This window comes from Aureobasidium namibiae (genome assembly GCF_000721765.1).
Source record: "Aureobasidium namibiae CBS 147.97 unplaced genomic scaffold scaffold_4, whole genome shotgun sequence".
NCBI lineage: Eukaryota > Fungi > Ascomycota > Dothideomycetes > Dothideales > Saccotheciaceae > Aureobasidium > Aureobasidium namibiae.
In genome coordinates, this window is record NW_013581205.1 from 544,552 (window position 1) to 556,677 (window position 12,126).

The following is a 12,126-nucleotide window of genomic DNA, read 5'->3' on the forward strand; positions in this document are numbered from 1 at the left end:
TTTTATTGTTTCTTATCTGCGTGGAAGATTGATAGTCGTACCCTCCCGTGACCTTCTTTTGTTTTGTATTGTGCGTTGCTTTCTGATATTGGCAACCACGTCTCAACCGCTCTTGCCACCCACAGTCCACTTGACCGGGCTCTTCAATCCAGCCTTCTCAGCCACTCCCTCCGTCTCCTTCGCCTTCTGATTAACTGAATCCATCTCAAAGCCAGCGACTAACTTATACTGCTTACCCACTCCCTCCAATTCGTCCTTGGGAATCACATTATAGATATTCTTGAAGCCATCTGGAGCTCTCTCGTGAGCAAGTTGAAGCACATGATCAGGACCATTTGCTCTATTTGCCATGACGATTTTGGCGGTAGGAGGCAGGCGGATGGCTTGGTATTGGGAGAGAGCGAGGGGAATGTTGATGGGGTTGTTGAGGAGGCAGTTGGTCAGGGCTTCTGCGTCGATGATGGCTTGGGAGGCGCCGTTGCTGCCGATGGGGTACCTAGAGGAGTCAGCATATTTCTCCTATGGATATGGTTGTGAGTGTCATGCTCCCTGTGATACTTACATTGGGTGAGCGGCGTCACCCAATAGTGTCAACCTGCCGTGACTCCATCGGTCTACAGGATCGCGGTCGCTCATTGGGAACTCATAGACTTTGTCTGTGTCGTCGATGAGCTGTTTCATCCTCAAACCACCACACTGCCAATTCTGGAACGCTCCTTCGAATTTCGATTTCGGGACTGCGTTTGTCCAATCTACAGGCGGTGGGACAAGATCAGGATCGTCCTTGTCACGAACTCTAAGTTCCGCGATCCAATTAACTAGACTCTTGCCTTTGCGCATGGAGTTGCCGGAAATAGGGTAAGCGATAAATTTCTGGTCTGCGTGTCCTGCCCACACCATTGAAGCTCCAGTGAGATAGGGTTCCTGTTCACGGCATCCACGCCACAAAATACGACCTGAAAAGCGAGGGGGGCCCTCATCAGGATACAGCAGTTTGCGTGCTACGCTGTTGATACCATCCGCTGCGATCAGCATATCGCCAGCCATTTCTGGAATCTCCGGCTGCAAAGCCAAATCTCCCTTGCGCACGAAGCGTGCTGTGATTGTGCCTGAAGGATTGGTTCCTTCTGCCGCTTCTTCGTCCTGCTCGAAACTCGCAAGGGCATGACTTAGATGCACGCGCTCAGCGCCCAGACGTTCTTTTACAGCATCCAGCAACAATATCTGGAATTCCCCGCGGTGAATGCTGAATTGAGGTACCGTGTACCCAGCACTCTCGCCCCTGGGTTCACTCAAAATGGCATCTCCATGGCGATTGTAAAAGTTGAGTTCCTTGGTTTCAATGGCTGTGGATTTGAGTGCGGGTAAGAGTCCAAGGTTTCGGAGGATCAAGACGGCGGAGGGCTGCACGTTGATGCCTACGCCTAGAGTGGTGAGGTTTGAGGCTGCTTCGAAGATGTGGATGTTGGTGAAGCCTGCTGCGTGGAGGGATAGTGCGGTTGTTAGACCACCGATTCCAGCTCCGGCAATGATGATTCTGGGCTGTTTGTCTTCGAGGAGAGGCATGGTTCTGAGATGTTGTCCAGTCTTTAGATCCAGAACGCCTATTTAAAAGGGTATGCACTAAGTGCTATGCCTATGATGTGAATCCTGAAGAGCCTTCGGCAATTCAAAGGATCTAATTGCACAACACAAGGGGACGGAAGATGTGATAGGTGATGAGGACAGGAAGGAAGATGTGTATTTAAAGATCAACGTCGGTGTATTCTGATAGGTACGACTCCATTAGTTACTTGTTCTCTTTCTCATGTCCCGATTTTGGCTGAATCGATTGCCGAGGGAAGTTTGAGGTGAGAACTCCGGGGTCGGAGCAGACGAGACGCGCCACAGTCGCGAGGCTCTAGATCGTTGCATTCTCTTTTGGAGGCGCTTCTCGTGGCGAAGCGGGGTTGATCAATGGTGTTTCCGTAGAGATGCTGTATAGCTAAGTATCGCCAGTGCAAACGAATCTTGTGAGGCTCATAGGTTCATTAGAGGAAATATAGAGGTAAGCCCTGGCTGTTACTAACAAGCCACGTTCTAAACGTGTTTGCCACGAGAGTTGTTGACATTATATAAAGCTTGGCATGCTTCTACCAGTAACCAGCTATCAAAGTGGCAACCTCTCTCGCATCGTTCGTTGTACGCGACAAGCCACTCACATCAAGCATTGTCCATTGGATGTCTGCATAATCTGGTTTCCGCATTGCATAGACTGAAACGCGTTGACCATGTTCATCATTCGGCGGAGTGCCTACTTCGTAGATAGTTCATCTCAAGTCGCGTCTGCTTACCCTATACACCTGGCCTCCCGGAGCTTCTCATGTACTGGCTACACTAGCCACAGAGGCGGACCACAAAGGACACCCCAGCAAAAAGAAGAATCTAACAGAGCCAATCAGCGGCTATGGCGCGCCAAGAACAAAGATCACATCAAGGAAAAGAACCGAAAGCACTATGAAGCCAGAAAGGCAGCTTTACTACAGTCCGGAGATGCCGAGCGCACCAAGAATTCGAATGCTCGCAAGAAATACAATCGAAGATACTACCAGCAAACCTATGCAGCCGTATCACATTATCAAAAGCAAATCCTCAACAAGACCGGAACCCTAGAAGCAATCTCGAAATGGGAGGCCAAGCGTAGATTGATCGCCGAAAGGAAAGTTGAGCGTGAGAGACAGCGTGCTGAAGTCATCGTCGAGGGCGAGAGACGACATGATGCAAGCAAGGCCGAAACTGAGAGACGGCGTGCCGAAGTGAAAGCTGTGCGTGAGCAAGAGGTTGAACGCCAGAGACAACGCACGCAAGAAAAAGCCATGCTCGAAAAAGAGCGAGCTACACGACGTGCCGCAAAGAAGGCTGGGAGCGAGAGACGTCGTGCAGAAGGACAAGCCGAACGGCAGGGACAACTCACGCAAGAGAAAGCCATGCTTGCCAAAGAGCAAGCCAAAAGACGTGCCGCCAAAGCAGATGCAAGACTGGAGGCAACCCACGATTCGCTGCGGCGAAGGGCTGAGAGGGCTGAGAGCGCAAGAAGGCGTGCCGCAGAAAAGTCTGAGCGTGAGCAACGCCGTGAGCAAAGGGCTGAACGTGAAAGACACCTCGAGCACCAAAAAGCCATACGCGCCCATCAGCGAGCCACGTCCCGTGCTGCAGCCGCAAAGGATCGTCGCGAAGCGGCGCGTGAAAAGGCTGCAGAATACAGACGAGATGCTGACTTTCGCAAGGCCGTCGTGGCTGGAGAACAGCAACGTCGGACTCGCCCCGACTACGCCCATCGTCAAGACATGCGGACATGGTTGCTGAGATGTGCGCAGCGAGACCAATTTTCTTGGAAAACGCATGTTCCGGTGGTTTATGAAGACAAGACTGTCAAGACTTGTACAGCCTGCGGTAAGACACGCCTTGCAGGCTCAAGACTATGGTGGAAGAGCCTGGTAAATCCGGACACGTACGTGTGTCACCTTTGCTATACTGCGGACTGTAGTCGCGCCATGCCGCGCGGATTCGAAGACTATGAATTTGGGAAAGGAAAACATCTCAAGCCGTAATTACAATAGAAGATTGTTGTAACGACGTATAGGCAGGTATGATGGATGGCAAAAGAGTCGTGACTTCGTCATAATTATGGCTATCGCAAAGGTGGTATCATCCCAAAATCATGCATCCCATTCTATCCCATGCTGCTGAATGATTTACTTTGTGGCGCTGTGCACTTGTGTAGCTGCAAACGCTTAAGCTCTGGCCTGCTTGTCCAGATCAGCCTCAACACCACGCTGCTGAGTCTTTCCCTGATCGTGCTGGGCCTGGTACTTTGCCTTGTCGGCCTGGTTGCCAGTAACACCAGCGACAGCACCGCCGACGGTGCCAGAGACACGGTCGGCAATACCGGAGCCAAGGTCTGAGAGCTGGCCCTTGGCCTCTTGCTCCTTGCCCTCTGCGTTCTGCTGAGCACCCTGTTGCTTCAGAGACTCGTTGCCGATGAGGTTGCCGAGGGTCTCCTTGCCGGAGCCCAGAGTCTGGTTCCACGAGCCGGCGCTGCGGTTGGGGTCGTTCTCGGCGACACCAGAAGCTGAGACGCTGTAGCCTCCGATGTTGGCTCCTGCGTGCGAGGCGTCGTGCTTGATATCGGCTTCGGCCTTCTTGTTCTCGCCAGCGGTCTGTCAATATCGTTAGTGTTGAGTTGATCAGTGGTGAGGTGGACCGAGGATACCTTGTCGGCGTTGCTGCCGATGAGAGAGCCCAGAGCGGACTGAGCGGCGCCAGAGGCAGAGTCGATGTACGACTGGAGAGTGGAAGTGTTCTTGTCAGACATGTCGTTGATGTTGTGGTGGAAGAGATGTGGTGGTTGTGGTTGAGGCTGTGGGTGAAGGTTGAAGTTGTGGTTTAAAGTTATGGTTGCAGATTTGTAGCAGATTATGATGTGTTGAGTGAAAGTTTTCTTGAAGCAAACAAAGATTTATATAGATGTTCGTGTTGTGATGGTCAAGTCAACTTCCATGTTTGCATGTGAAGCCAATGACGTTGAAGCTCACTGGACCCTGTTTTGGTCGGGTGGCTGGGACCATATGACGTGCACCACACCGACTCTTCTAGAACGTGTCGTTTGTAGATGTGTTGTACGGAATTGTCAAAAACACGCGTTGTTCGTACATACCTTCAAGGCGAATGCCTGTCGCGATCAGTCTCGTATTACTCTGCTAGTTGTGCCCTATCCCATATCCTTGCGTTGGTACGCCGATCAAATATGCATATCACAGCCTCCTGACCGAGAAGAATATCCTCTTAGTACCCTCGTTGTGCCATGCGATCTTCTTACCTTCAGCCATGGGCCAGTCTTCCAATGTAGCCTTGACCTCCCACTGGGTGCCCGTCTCTTCACCAATCTCCTTCCACATTCGCTTCCACGACTCCACGTTCTGCAGGAACATGTTGCCGCTTCCGCTGGCAGCTGACTCTGCCTCGTGAGACTTGACGTTGCCCACTTGACGTCCTACAAGTAGCGAGTCCTTTTTGGGCTTGAGCAATTGGACCACTCGTCTTGCAATCTTCTTTTGTCCTTCGTAGCCAAACAAATGGAAGAAGGACGATGCGTGGATGATGTCGATACTTCCATAGAGCTGAGTAAGTTCTGACTTGGACTCGAAGACGTCTGCGGTGATGAGGTCGCTTTTAAGCTTGTCCTTGTCCTTGAAGAGATCATATCCAAGATCCAGGAATCCTTGGTGGAGATCACATCCAATCAAGGCTTTTTCGGGTACACCATCAGCGACCAGTCTGCGGATGTCCTGCCCAAAGCAGCAACCCAGGTCTAGGTATTTGTTGTTGCCAGACTTGAGCCTCTGCACGATTTCTGGGTATGCATCAAAGCCGCCCAGAGGCATGTCCAGGAAGCGAAATTGACCGATGCATGGGTAGGGGAAGACTGCCCATGCTTTATCTCGCTGGTGACAAGTTAGTGATTGATCGCATGCCATAGACATGTGAAAGGAGTCAAAATAGAGGAGCTCATCGTTGGGTCCATAAACCACATGTATAAGAGGGAAGCGAAACTTACGATTCTCAAGACATGCGGCACAACCTCATCCGAAGGTAACTTGCAGTATGTTTCCAGAATGGCCCTGGCTTGAGGATTGACGTCCTCAAGCTCGGCCTGGAACCAGGCGACACCTGTGTCTTTTGTGCCAACCGATGCCATGTTATGAGTAGGAAATAGAGAAACTGAAGGTGGGCCTGTGATTGGGAACGTAGATGGAGTCGTCTAAAAGGCTATTCGGCTGATTAGTGTTGATGGTTGCCGCGATGTTCTCGGTCGTAGGGGCTCCTCTTCATCGTCATTAGATCAAATGATAAATCTGTCATGCGATATAACGTCAATAATGGTAGCTTACCGGTCAGTATGCTTAGCGACGCGTATTAGCGCTGGGTCGCGATTCAAGCAAGTTCTTCCTGACTGCCTCAACTGGCGTTGTGCGCGTACGAAGGCATGAGTGGGGTGAGAAATGTGCGTGGCTGCCTATGCTGTATATTCAGGCGGCAATGCGTCCATACAACAGCCAAGCGCTGCTTATCGGTTCGCATCAGAGGTGCAGCCCTAAGATGCAGCAACCGGTGACGGCAGACGTGTCGGGAGAAAGAAAGAAAAAAGAAAGAAAAAAGGAGGAAAAAAGACAGGAAAATGCGGTCAGGTCTCCGTGCCCCGCAATGGCCAAGCACGGGCAAGGAAAGCGGGCGCTGAAAAATTGCGAGCAACAACATCTCGACGCAATCAGATTCATCATTGCTTCGCGTATTGCTCACTTCGCTTGTAGACGACTACCAGCGTACTCACGAACCTCCAAAGCCCCTATTCCTATCCTTGCGAAACCCACCTCTACCATAATGAGCGGCGAAATCACTCACCCCACCATCAAGGGTAGCTAGAGCTCCGTAATGTTTGCAATTGAAAAGAGAATCGAGGCTCATACACAAGGCAGATGGCTGGTTCCGCGAGATCTCCAACATGTGGCCCGGCCAGGCCATGACCCTCAAGGTCAACCAGGTCGTCCACCACGAAAAGTCCAAGTACCAGGATGTCCTCATCTTCGAATCGACCGACTACGGCATGGTCCTCGTCCTCGACAATGTCATCCAGTGCACCGAGCGTGACGAGTTCTCGTACCAGGAGATGATCACCCACCTGGCCATGAACTCGCACCCCAACCCCAAGAAGGTCCTCGTCATCGGTGGCGGTGACGGTGGTGTCCTCCGCGAGGTCGTCAAGCACGAGTGTGTTGAGGAGGCTGTCCTCTGCGACATTGACGAGGCCGTCATCCGTCTCTCCAAGAAGTACCTCCCCGGTATGGCCGTTGGCTACCAGCACCCCAACGTCACCACCCACGTTGGCGACGGCTTCAAGTTCCTCGACGACAAGAAGGGCGAGTTCGATGTTATCATCACTGACAGCTCCGACCCGGAGGGCCCTGCCGAGGCTCTGTTCCAGAAGCCTTACTTTGAGCTGCTGAAGGGTGCCCTGAGAGAGGGCGGTGTCATTTCTACCCAAGGTTGTAAGCACCCTTTCCTAGTCCCCTGAACCGTCTCTGAACACACTTCATGTCATTGTTACTTTTCCTTGTCGAGACCAGAAGTTGCTGACTTGTCATAAAGCCGAGAACCAGTGGCTCCACCTCCCCTTGATCACCAAGCTCAAGCAGGACTGCAAGCAGGTCTTCCCCAACGTCGAGTACGCCTACACCACCATCCCCACCTACCCCTCTGGCCAGATCGGCTTCATGGTCTGCTGCCTTGACGCCAACCGCAACCTCAAGAAGCCCGTCCGCCAGTGGTCCGAGGCCGAGGAGGACAAGCTTTGCAAGTACTACAACAAGGAGATCCACGAGGCCGCCTTTGTTCTGCCCAACTTCGCCAAGAAGGCCCTCAAGTAGATATGATTTACGACAAACAAAAAAAGGAGCCGTCGAGACGTTGTGCTTTAGACGTTTATACAAGATACCAATGACATTACCTGCACGCCTTGCGGCCCTTGTACTCATGTTATGACCACTGCAATGCACATGATGCTCACCAAGAGAAGTCAATCATGCCAAGCTGCCCACCATGCCCTCATAGACTGGCCGAATGTTGGTACGAGTAGCTGTACGCTGTGTGTCTTGTTCACTTCGCCTGTGGCTGGCTACCAATGTTGAAGCCCGGCAATCATCGAGATGCAGTCTGGCTTTGTTGACTCTTCAAGCCCTGCCACCACAAGCCAGGTGCAACGCTTACCGATACGCAAGAAGTCCCACCAGAATCATGGTGGAGTGGAGCCTTGTTGTGGTCATCCGGGTACATGCTGCAAAGTCTCTTTTGTCACAAACGACCCGCCAGTCCTTCAAGAGCCGGCTCTCTACCAAGTCGGCCGAGTCGCGGCGATTGCGTGGCAACATGATGGAAGCATCGATGGCCTCTGAACGTCCCTCTGTACCTCCTTCTTTCGGCGTGTCAAGGGGAATAAGCTGCGGAATATGAGTCGGCTAGGAAAAGCGGAACAAAAAATGCCTGCATATGCACCTTTGCGATTGGCCGGATTGTCCGAATTTTCCTTGTGCAGCAGGGTTGTTCGCGCTCGGCGGCTCTGGCTTCTTGCATGCGTACCCGTCTTTTGACGGCCACGTTTCTGTCGCCTCGGGTACTCCGTAAGGACGAGCGGGTTGAGGCGCCTTGATGGGAATGGCAGACTCGACTGCATGACAGCGCTGGATTACGGCCGTCTGGCGAGTCGACGACTACGCGCAATCATGGGTTTAAGATTCCTCGGGCGACGAGGTGTTGGCCATGCATTGGCTATAATTCTCCAAAATGACAGTCGTGATCTTGTTAGTGTTTCGCCGGTGGGTGGAGAACAGGAAAAGCGAAAAAGAGATCGAGGCCGACTAGAGCAGGACAGGTGAAGGTGATGATTCTTTTCAGCTGCTCAATGTACTGCCGTGTAGCAAGGCAAAGCAGAGGTAGCATGGAGCAACAGGGATAGCGTGTTTCGAGATGCGCCTTCGCCGGCCTTGTTCCTGCGCTAGCCACGCCATCCCCATGCTCATGCGTTTGGTACCTTGAATCTTAAGACCACACCACGCGAACAAACCTCGCCGCCATCGGTCGACTTGACATGCAGGTGAGCAGTCTGGAGTTCTCCCTTGGGACATGTTTGGCGAGGGTAAGGAAACAGAAGACATGTGTGTTCTGGCTTGCGGCTTGCCCATGTCTGCGCCACTTCGACTGACGCCTCCTTTGTGGTGTACCGTGTGCGCAATCGAATGCTCTTTTGACTCGGCCAGTTTAAGCTCATCCGGCTGATCAGCCGTCAATCTGGCTGTACAGTCGCGTACAGATACCCGACAGTCTTTGATGGAGGTGGGGATCTTCATCTCTCTCAGATCCACTGCGAAGCAAAACTCAGCTCGCTCGACTGCGCGAAAGCGAAAGCCAGACGGCATGTCCGCGCGATGAACGACATGTACTCCGGGTCCCCGGTCCTGCATGCATTCTGCAGCATCTGGAGTCGACGGCAACTGGCAGTTGTGATGGGAAATGAAGAACCAGAATTCAAAGATGCGGCGGTAAGCCGAATGCCCCACCCCCGGCTGCTTGCTGGCTCGTCAACGTTTGCTCTTTCCCTCCTTGGGGTTGTTGTGCCCCTGACTCCCTCTACACAAGCAAAACACCAATTCCACCATGTCCAGCTCATGTTAGCAAAGCGGTTTCGAACGATATGGCGCAATTGTGAAACAATCATCTGGTCAAGCTGGAGCGGGCGCCAAACTGTCGTCTCTGATCCTTTCGGAAGCGCGGCGGTCCCCAGTTACACTTGATCGATGCATCTAATCAAGTGGGTACTGTACAGCGGAAATGGCGCTGCTGGCGCTCTGGACTCCCTGCAATCTCTGAGATCCACGCTGTCACTTTTTTCCCGCCGCGTGCTCTCCCTCACCTTCCCTGTAGGGGCACGGTTCAAGGCCTGAAACTCAAAGTGCGCCCTCCTCAACTACTTCGACTCCTATATGTATCAAGCCTTCCTCCCCCGTGTCTTACATTCGTCTGTCCCGATCATCTCTTGTCTTCGTTATACCTTCTAGGTCTGTGACCTATTCTTTCTTTAACACAAGTCCTTGCTTGGGCTAGTCATTCATTCATCACTTCCCTTCATTCACACTCTTTCGACCTTCCCTCCTCTCAGGATTTGATATCCTCGCTTTATCCCTTCATTTTCAAATCTCCGTATCCAACTTTACAATGTACACTTCCACCAAGGTTCTCGGCCTGGCTGCCGCTCTCGCTGCACCTGCTGCTGCTTTCTTCCGTATGCCCTGCCCTGGTCGTATTGTCACCGAGCGTGCCGACCCTATCGTTTCCCCTGGCCAGGTTTCCGGTCACGTCCACACCATTTCTGGTGGCAATGGCTTCAAGTTCGAGATGGACTATGCCGATGCTCGCTCTTCAAGCTGCTCCTCTTGCCCCATCAAGCAGGATCTCTCCAACTACTGGACCCCTTCTCTCTACTACCAGCACCAGAATGGTTCTTTCGAGAACGTTCACCAATCTGGCGACGGTACTGGTATCTATGGCGGTATGACCGTTTACTATCTCCAGCGTGGTGGTCCCAACAACGACAAGCTCAAGGCTTTCCCCGAGGGCTTCCGTATGCTCGCCGGTAACCCCTTCAAGCGCAACCACACCGACGACTTTGAGTCTGAGGCTGTCAGCTTCGTTTGCCTCGACTACAGCGGCGGTTCCAGCACCACCGACGGTCTTCCTACCAAGAACTGCCCTGACGGTCTCCGTGCCCAGGTCTTCTTCCCCTCATGCTGGGACGGTGTCAACCTTGATTCCGCCGACCACAAGTCACACATGTCGTACCCCATCGGTGGTAGCTACGACAGCGGCAAGTGCCCCGATTCTCACCCCGTCCACCTGGTTTCCATCTTCTACGAGGTCAACTACAACGTCGGTGACTTTGGCAACATGTGGTACGGCAGCGGACAGCCTTTCGTCTTTGCTCAAGGTGACCCCACTGGCTTCGGATTCCACGGTGACTTCATCAACGGTTGGGACGTTCCTACTCTCCAGTCGGCCGTCGATGAGTGCACCAACGATAGCGGTCTTCTGTCCGACTGCCCTGTCTTCGACCTGTTCACCACCAAGCAGAGCCAGGCCTGTATCATTCCTCCTCAGGTTGACGAACAGGTTACTGGTATGCTCGACGCTCTTCCCGGATGCAACCCCGTTCAACAAGGCCCTGGTCTCGCCTCTGTCAAGACTTGTGCTGTCACTGCCAACAGCAAGGTCGCCACTGTTGGCGCTTACCAGCAGTACTTCAAGGACGTTACTTCTTCTCTCAAGTGGCAGTACGTCGGTTGCGGTACAGATAGCTTGAGCACCCGCACCTTCAGCGCCGCTTCCACCAGCAGCAACTCCATGACCATCGAGTCGTGCATTTCCTTCTGCTCCGGTAAGGGATACACCTACGCAGGTCTCGAGTACGCATCTCAGTGCTACTGCGGCAACACACTCGCCTCTGACCGTGCACCCGTCACCGGCGTTCTCGGAAACTGCTTCACTCCCTGCACTGGTGACAGCTCCGAGTACTGTGGTGGTGGCAGCGCTCTGTCCATCTACCAGAGCTGCAGCGGTCTCTCCAGCTGCTCCAACAACGCCTACAACGGCCCCAGTGGCGCCGCCGTCTCTGTCGCTTCTTCTGCCGTTGCTTCTTCCGCCGCTGCTTCTTCCTCCAGCACTTCCAACAGCAGTAATGCCGCCGCTTCAAGCACCAAGTCGGCAACCACCCTTATCACCTCCTCCAAGACCTCTTCAAAGTCCTCTTCCACCTCCACCACCAAGACTTCTTCCTCAACTTCTTCCTCAACTTCCACCTCCACCAAGGCCAACCACCGCAAGCAAAAGGCCCCCGCTTCAGCAACAAAGAACGCACGCTTCGCTGCTGCTGTCGCTTGGGAGGAGGAAGCCGACCGTCAAAAGGCCGAGGTTGCCGCCAAGCTTGCTGCCGGTAAGGTGCGTCGCCATCTTGCTGAGTTGAAGGCCGGTCGTCACCATTAAGTGACTTTTCTTTTTTTCTTCTTGACGAAAAAAAATCTATGTTGTTGTTGTTGTTGTTGTTGTTGTTGTTGTTGTTGTTGTTGTTGTTGTTGTTGTTGTTGTATGAACGAATCTTTATGGGGATGACAGGGGTTAAACAGGTGGTTTGGGGATCATATAGATGGGACTGACTGGACAAAGGGGGATTGATGACATTTTTTACCGTTCTTTACTTTCGTTTCTTGTGTGTTTGATCTCACCAAGACCTACTTTTTTTGCTGAGGATGAAGATAGGACGGTTTTAGGGAAAAGCATCATCCATAGTGTCACTGCATAAGGATGTTGTTTTTGACCCAGAATATACATGAATCTTTGTCCGAAAACGACAATCGTTCCATCAACTTTTCCTCCGCCTAGCAAATACTCTGTGATCTTGAAGCGACTGTGAGATGCATCGTTTCATGTTTATCCTTCCCTGAGTTTCTTGCCCGGACCTTGCTGCTCGACATCAATCCTTTGTCT

The 12,126-nt window shown here is 52.5% G+C and overlaps 6 protein-coding genes across 6 annotated transcripts; 3 read left to right on the forward strand and 3 right to left on the reverse strand.

Moving 5' to 3' along the window:
* Positions 1 to 102: 102 nt before the first annotated feature.
* M436DRAFT_41034 (FAD/NAD(P)-binding domain-containing protein) lies at positions 103 to 1,566 on the reverse strand (the record flags this gene model as incomplete). Its single annotated transcript, XM_013574000.1, has 2 exons — positions 103 to 496; positions 563 to 1,566. 2 exons carry the CDS (start codon positions 1,564 to 1,566, stop codon positions 103 to 105), a joined length of 1,398 nt encoding a protein of 465 aa, XP_013429454.1.
* Positions 1,567 to 2,270: 704 nt separating this feature from the next.
* Positions 2,271 to 3,590, forward strand: M436DRAFT_61805 (uncharacterized protein; the record flags this gene model as incomplete). The annotated part of the gene is made up of 2 exons (XM_013574231.1): positions 2,271 to 3,490; positions 3,527 to 3,590. The coding sequence occupies 2 exons, from the start codon at positions 2,271 to 2,273 to the stop codon at positions 3,588 to 3,590; spliced, it is 1,284 nt and encodes a 427-aa protein (XP_013429685.1).
* A 183-nt stretch (positions 3,591 to 3,773) lies between these two features.
* M436DRAFT_70893 (uncharacterized protein) lies at positions 3,774 to 4,354 on the reverse strand (the record flags this gene model as incomplete). The annotated part of the gene is made up of 2 exons (XM_013574304.1): positions 3,774 to 4,199; positions 4,253 to 4,354. 2 exons carry the CDS (start codon positions 4,352 to 4,354, stop codon positions 3,774 to 3,776), a joined length of 528 nt encoding a protein of 175 aa, XP_013429758.1.
* Positions 4,355 to 4,793: 439 nt separating this feature from the next.
* On the reverse strand, positions 4,794 to 5,737 carry M436DRAFT_79809 (uncharacterized protein; the record flags this gene model as incomplete). Its single annotated transcript, XM_013574401.1, has 2 exons — positions 4,794 to 5,483; positions 5,597 to 5,737. 2 exons carry the CDS (start codon positions 5,735 to 5,737, stop codon positions 4,794 to 4,796), a joined length of 831 nt encoding a protein of 276 aa, XP_013429855.1.
* Positions 5,738 to 6,420: 683 nt separating this feature from the next.
* Positions 6,421 to 7,463, forward strand: M436DRAFT_41874 (putative spermidine synthase; the record flags this gene model as incomplete). Its single annotated transcript, XM_013574149.1, has 3 exons — positions 6,421 to 6,454; positions 6,516 to 7,082; positions 7,186 to 7,463. The coding sequence occupies 3 exons, from the start codon at positions 6,421 to 6,423 to the stop codon at positions 7,461 to 7,463; spliced, it is 879 nt and encodes a 292-aa protein (XP_013429603.1).
* A 2,410-nt stretch (positions 7,464 to 9,873) lies between these two features.
* On the forward strand, positions 9,874 to 11,250 carry M436DRAFT_22760 (WSC-domain-containing protein; the record flags this gene model as incomplete). The annotated part of the gene is made up of 1 exon (XM_013573935.1): positions 9,874 to 11,250. A coding segment is annotated over one exon (1,377 nt), but the record flags the coding sequence as incomplete, so codon positions are not given.
* Positions 11,251 to 12,126: the final 876 nt, after the last annotated feature.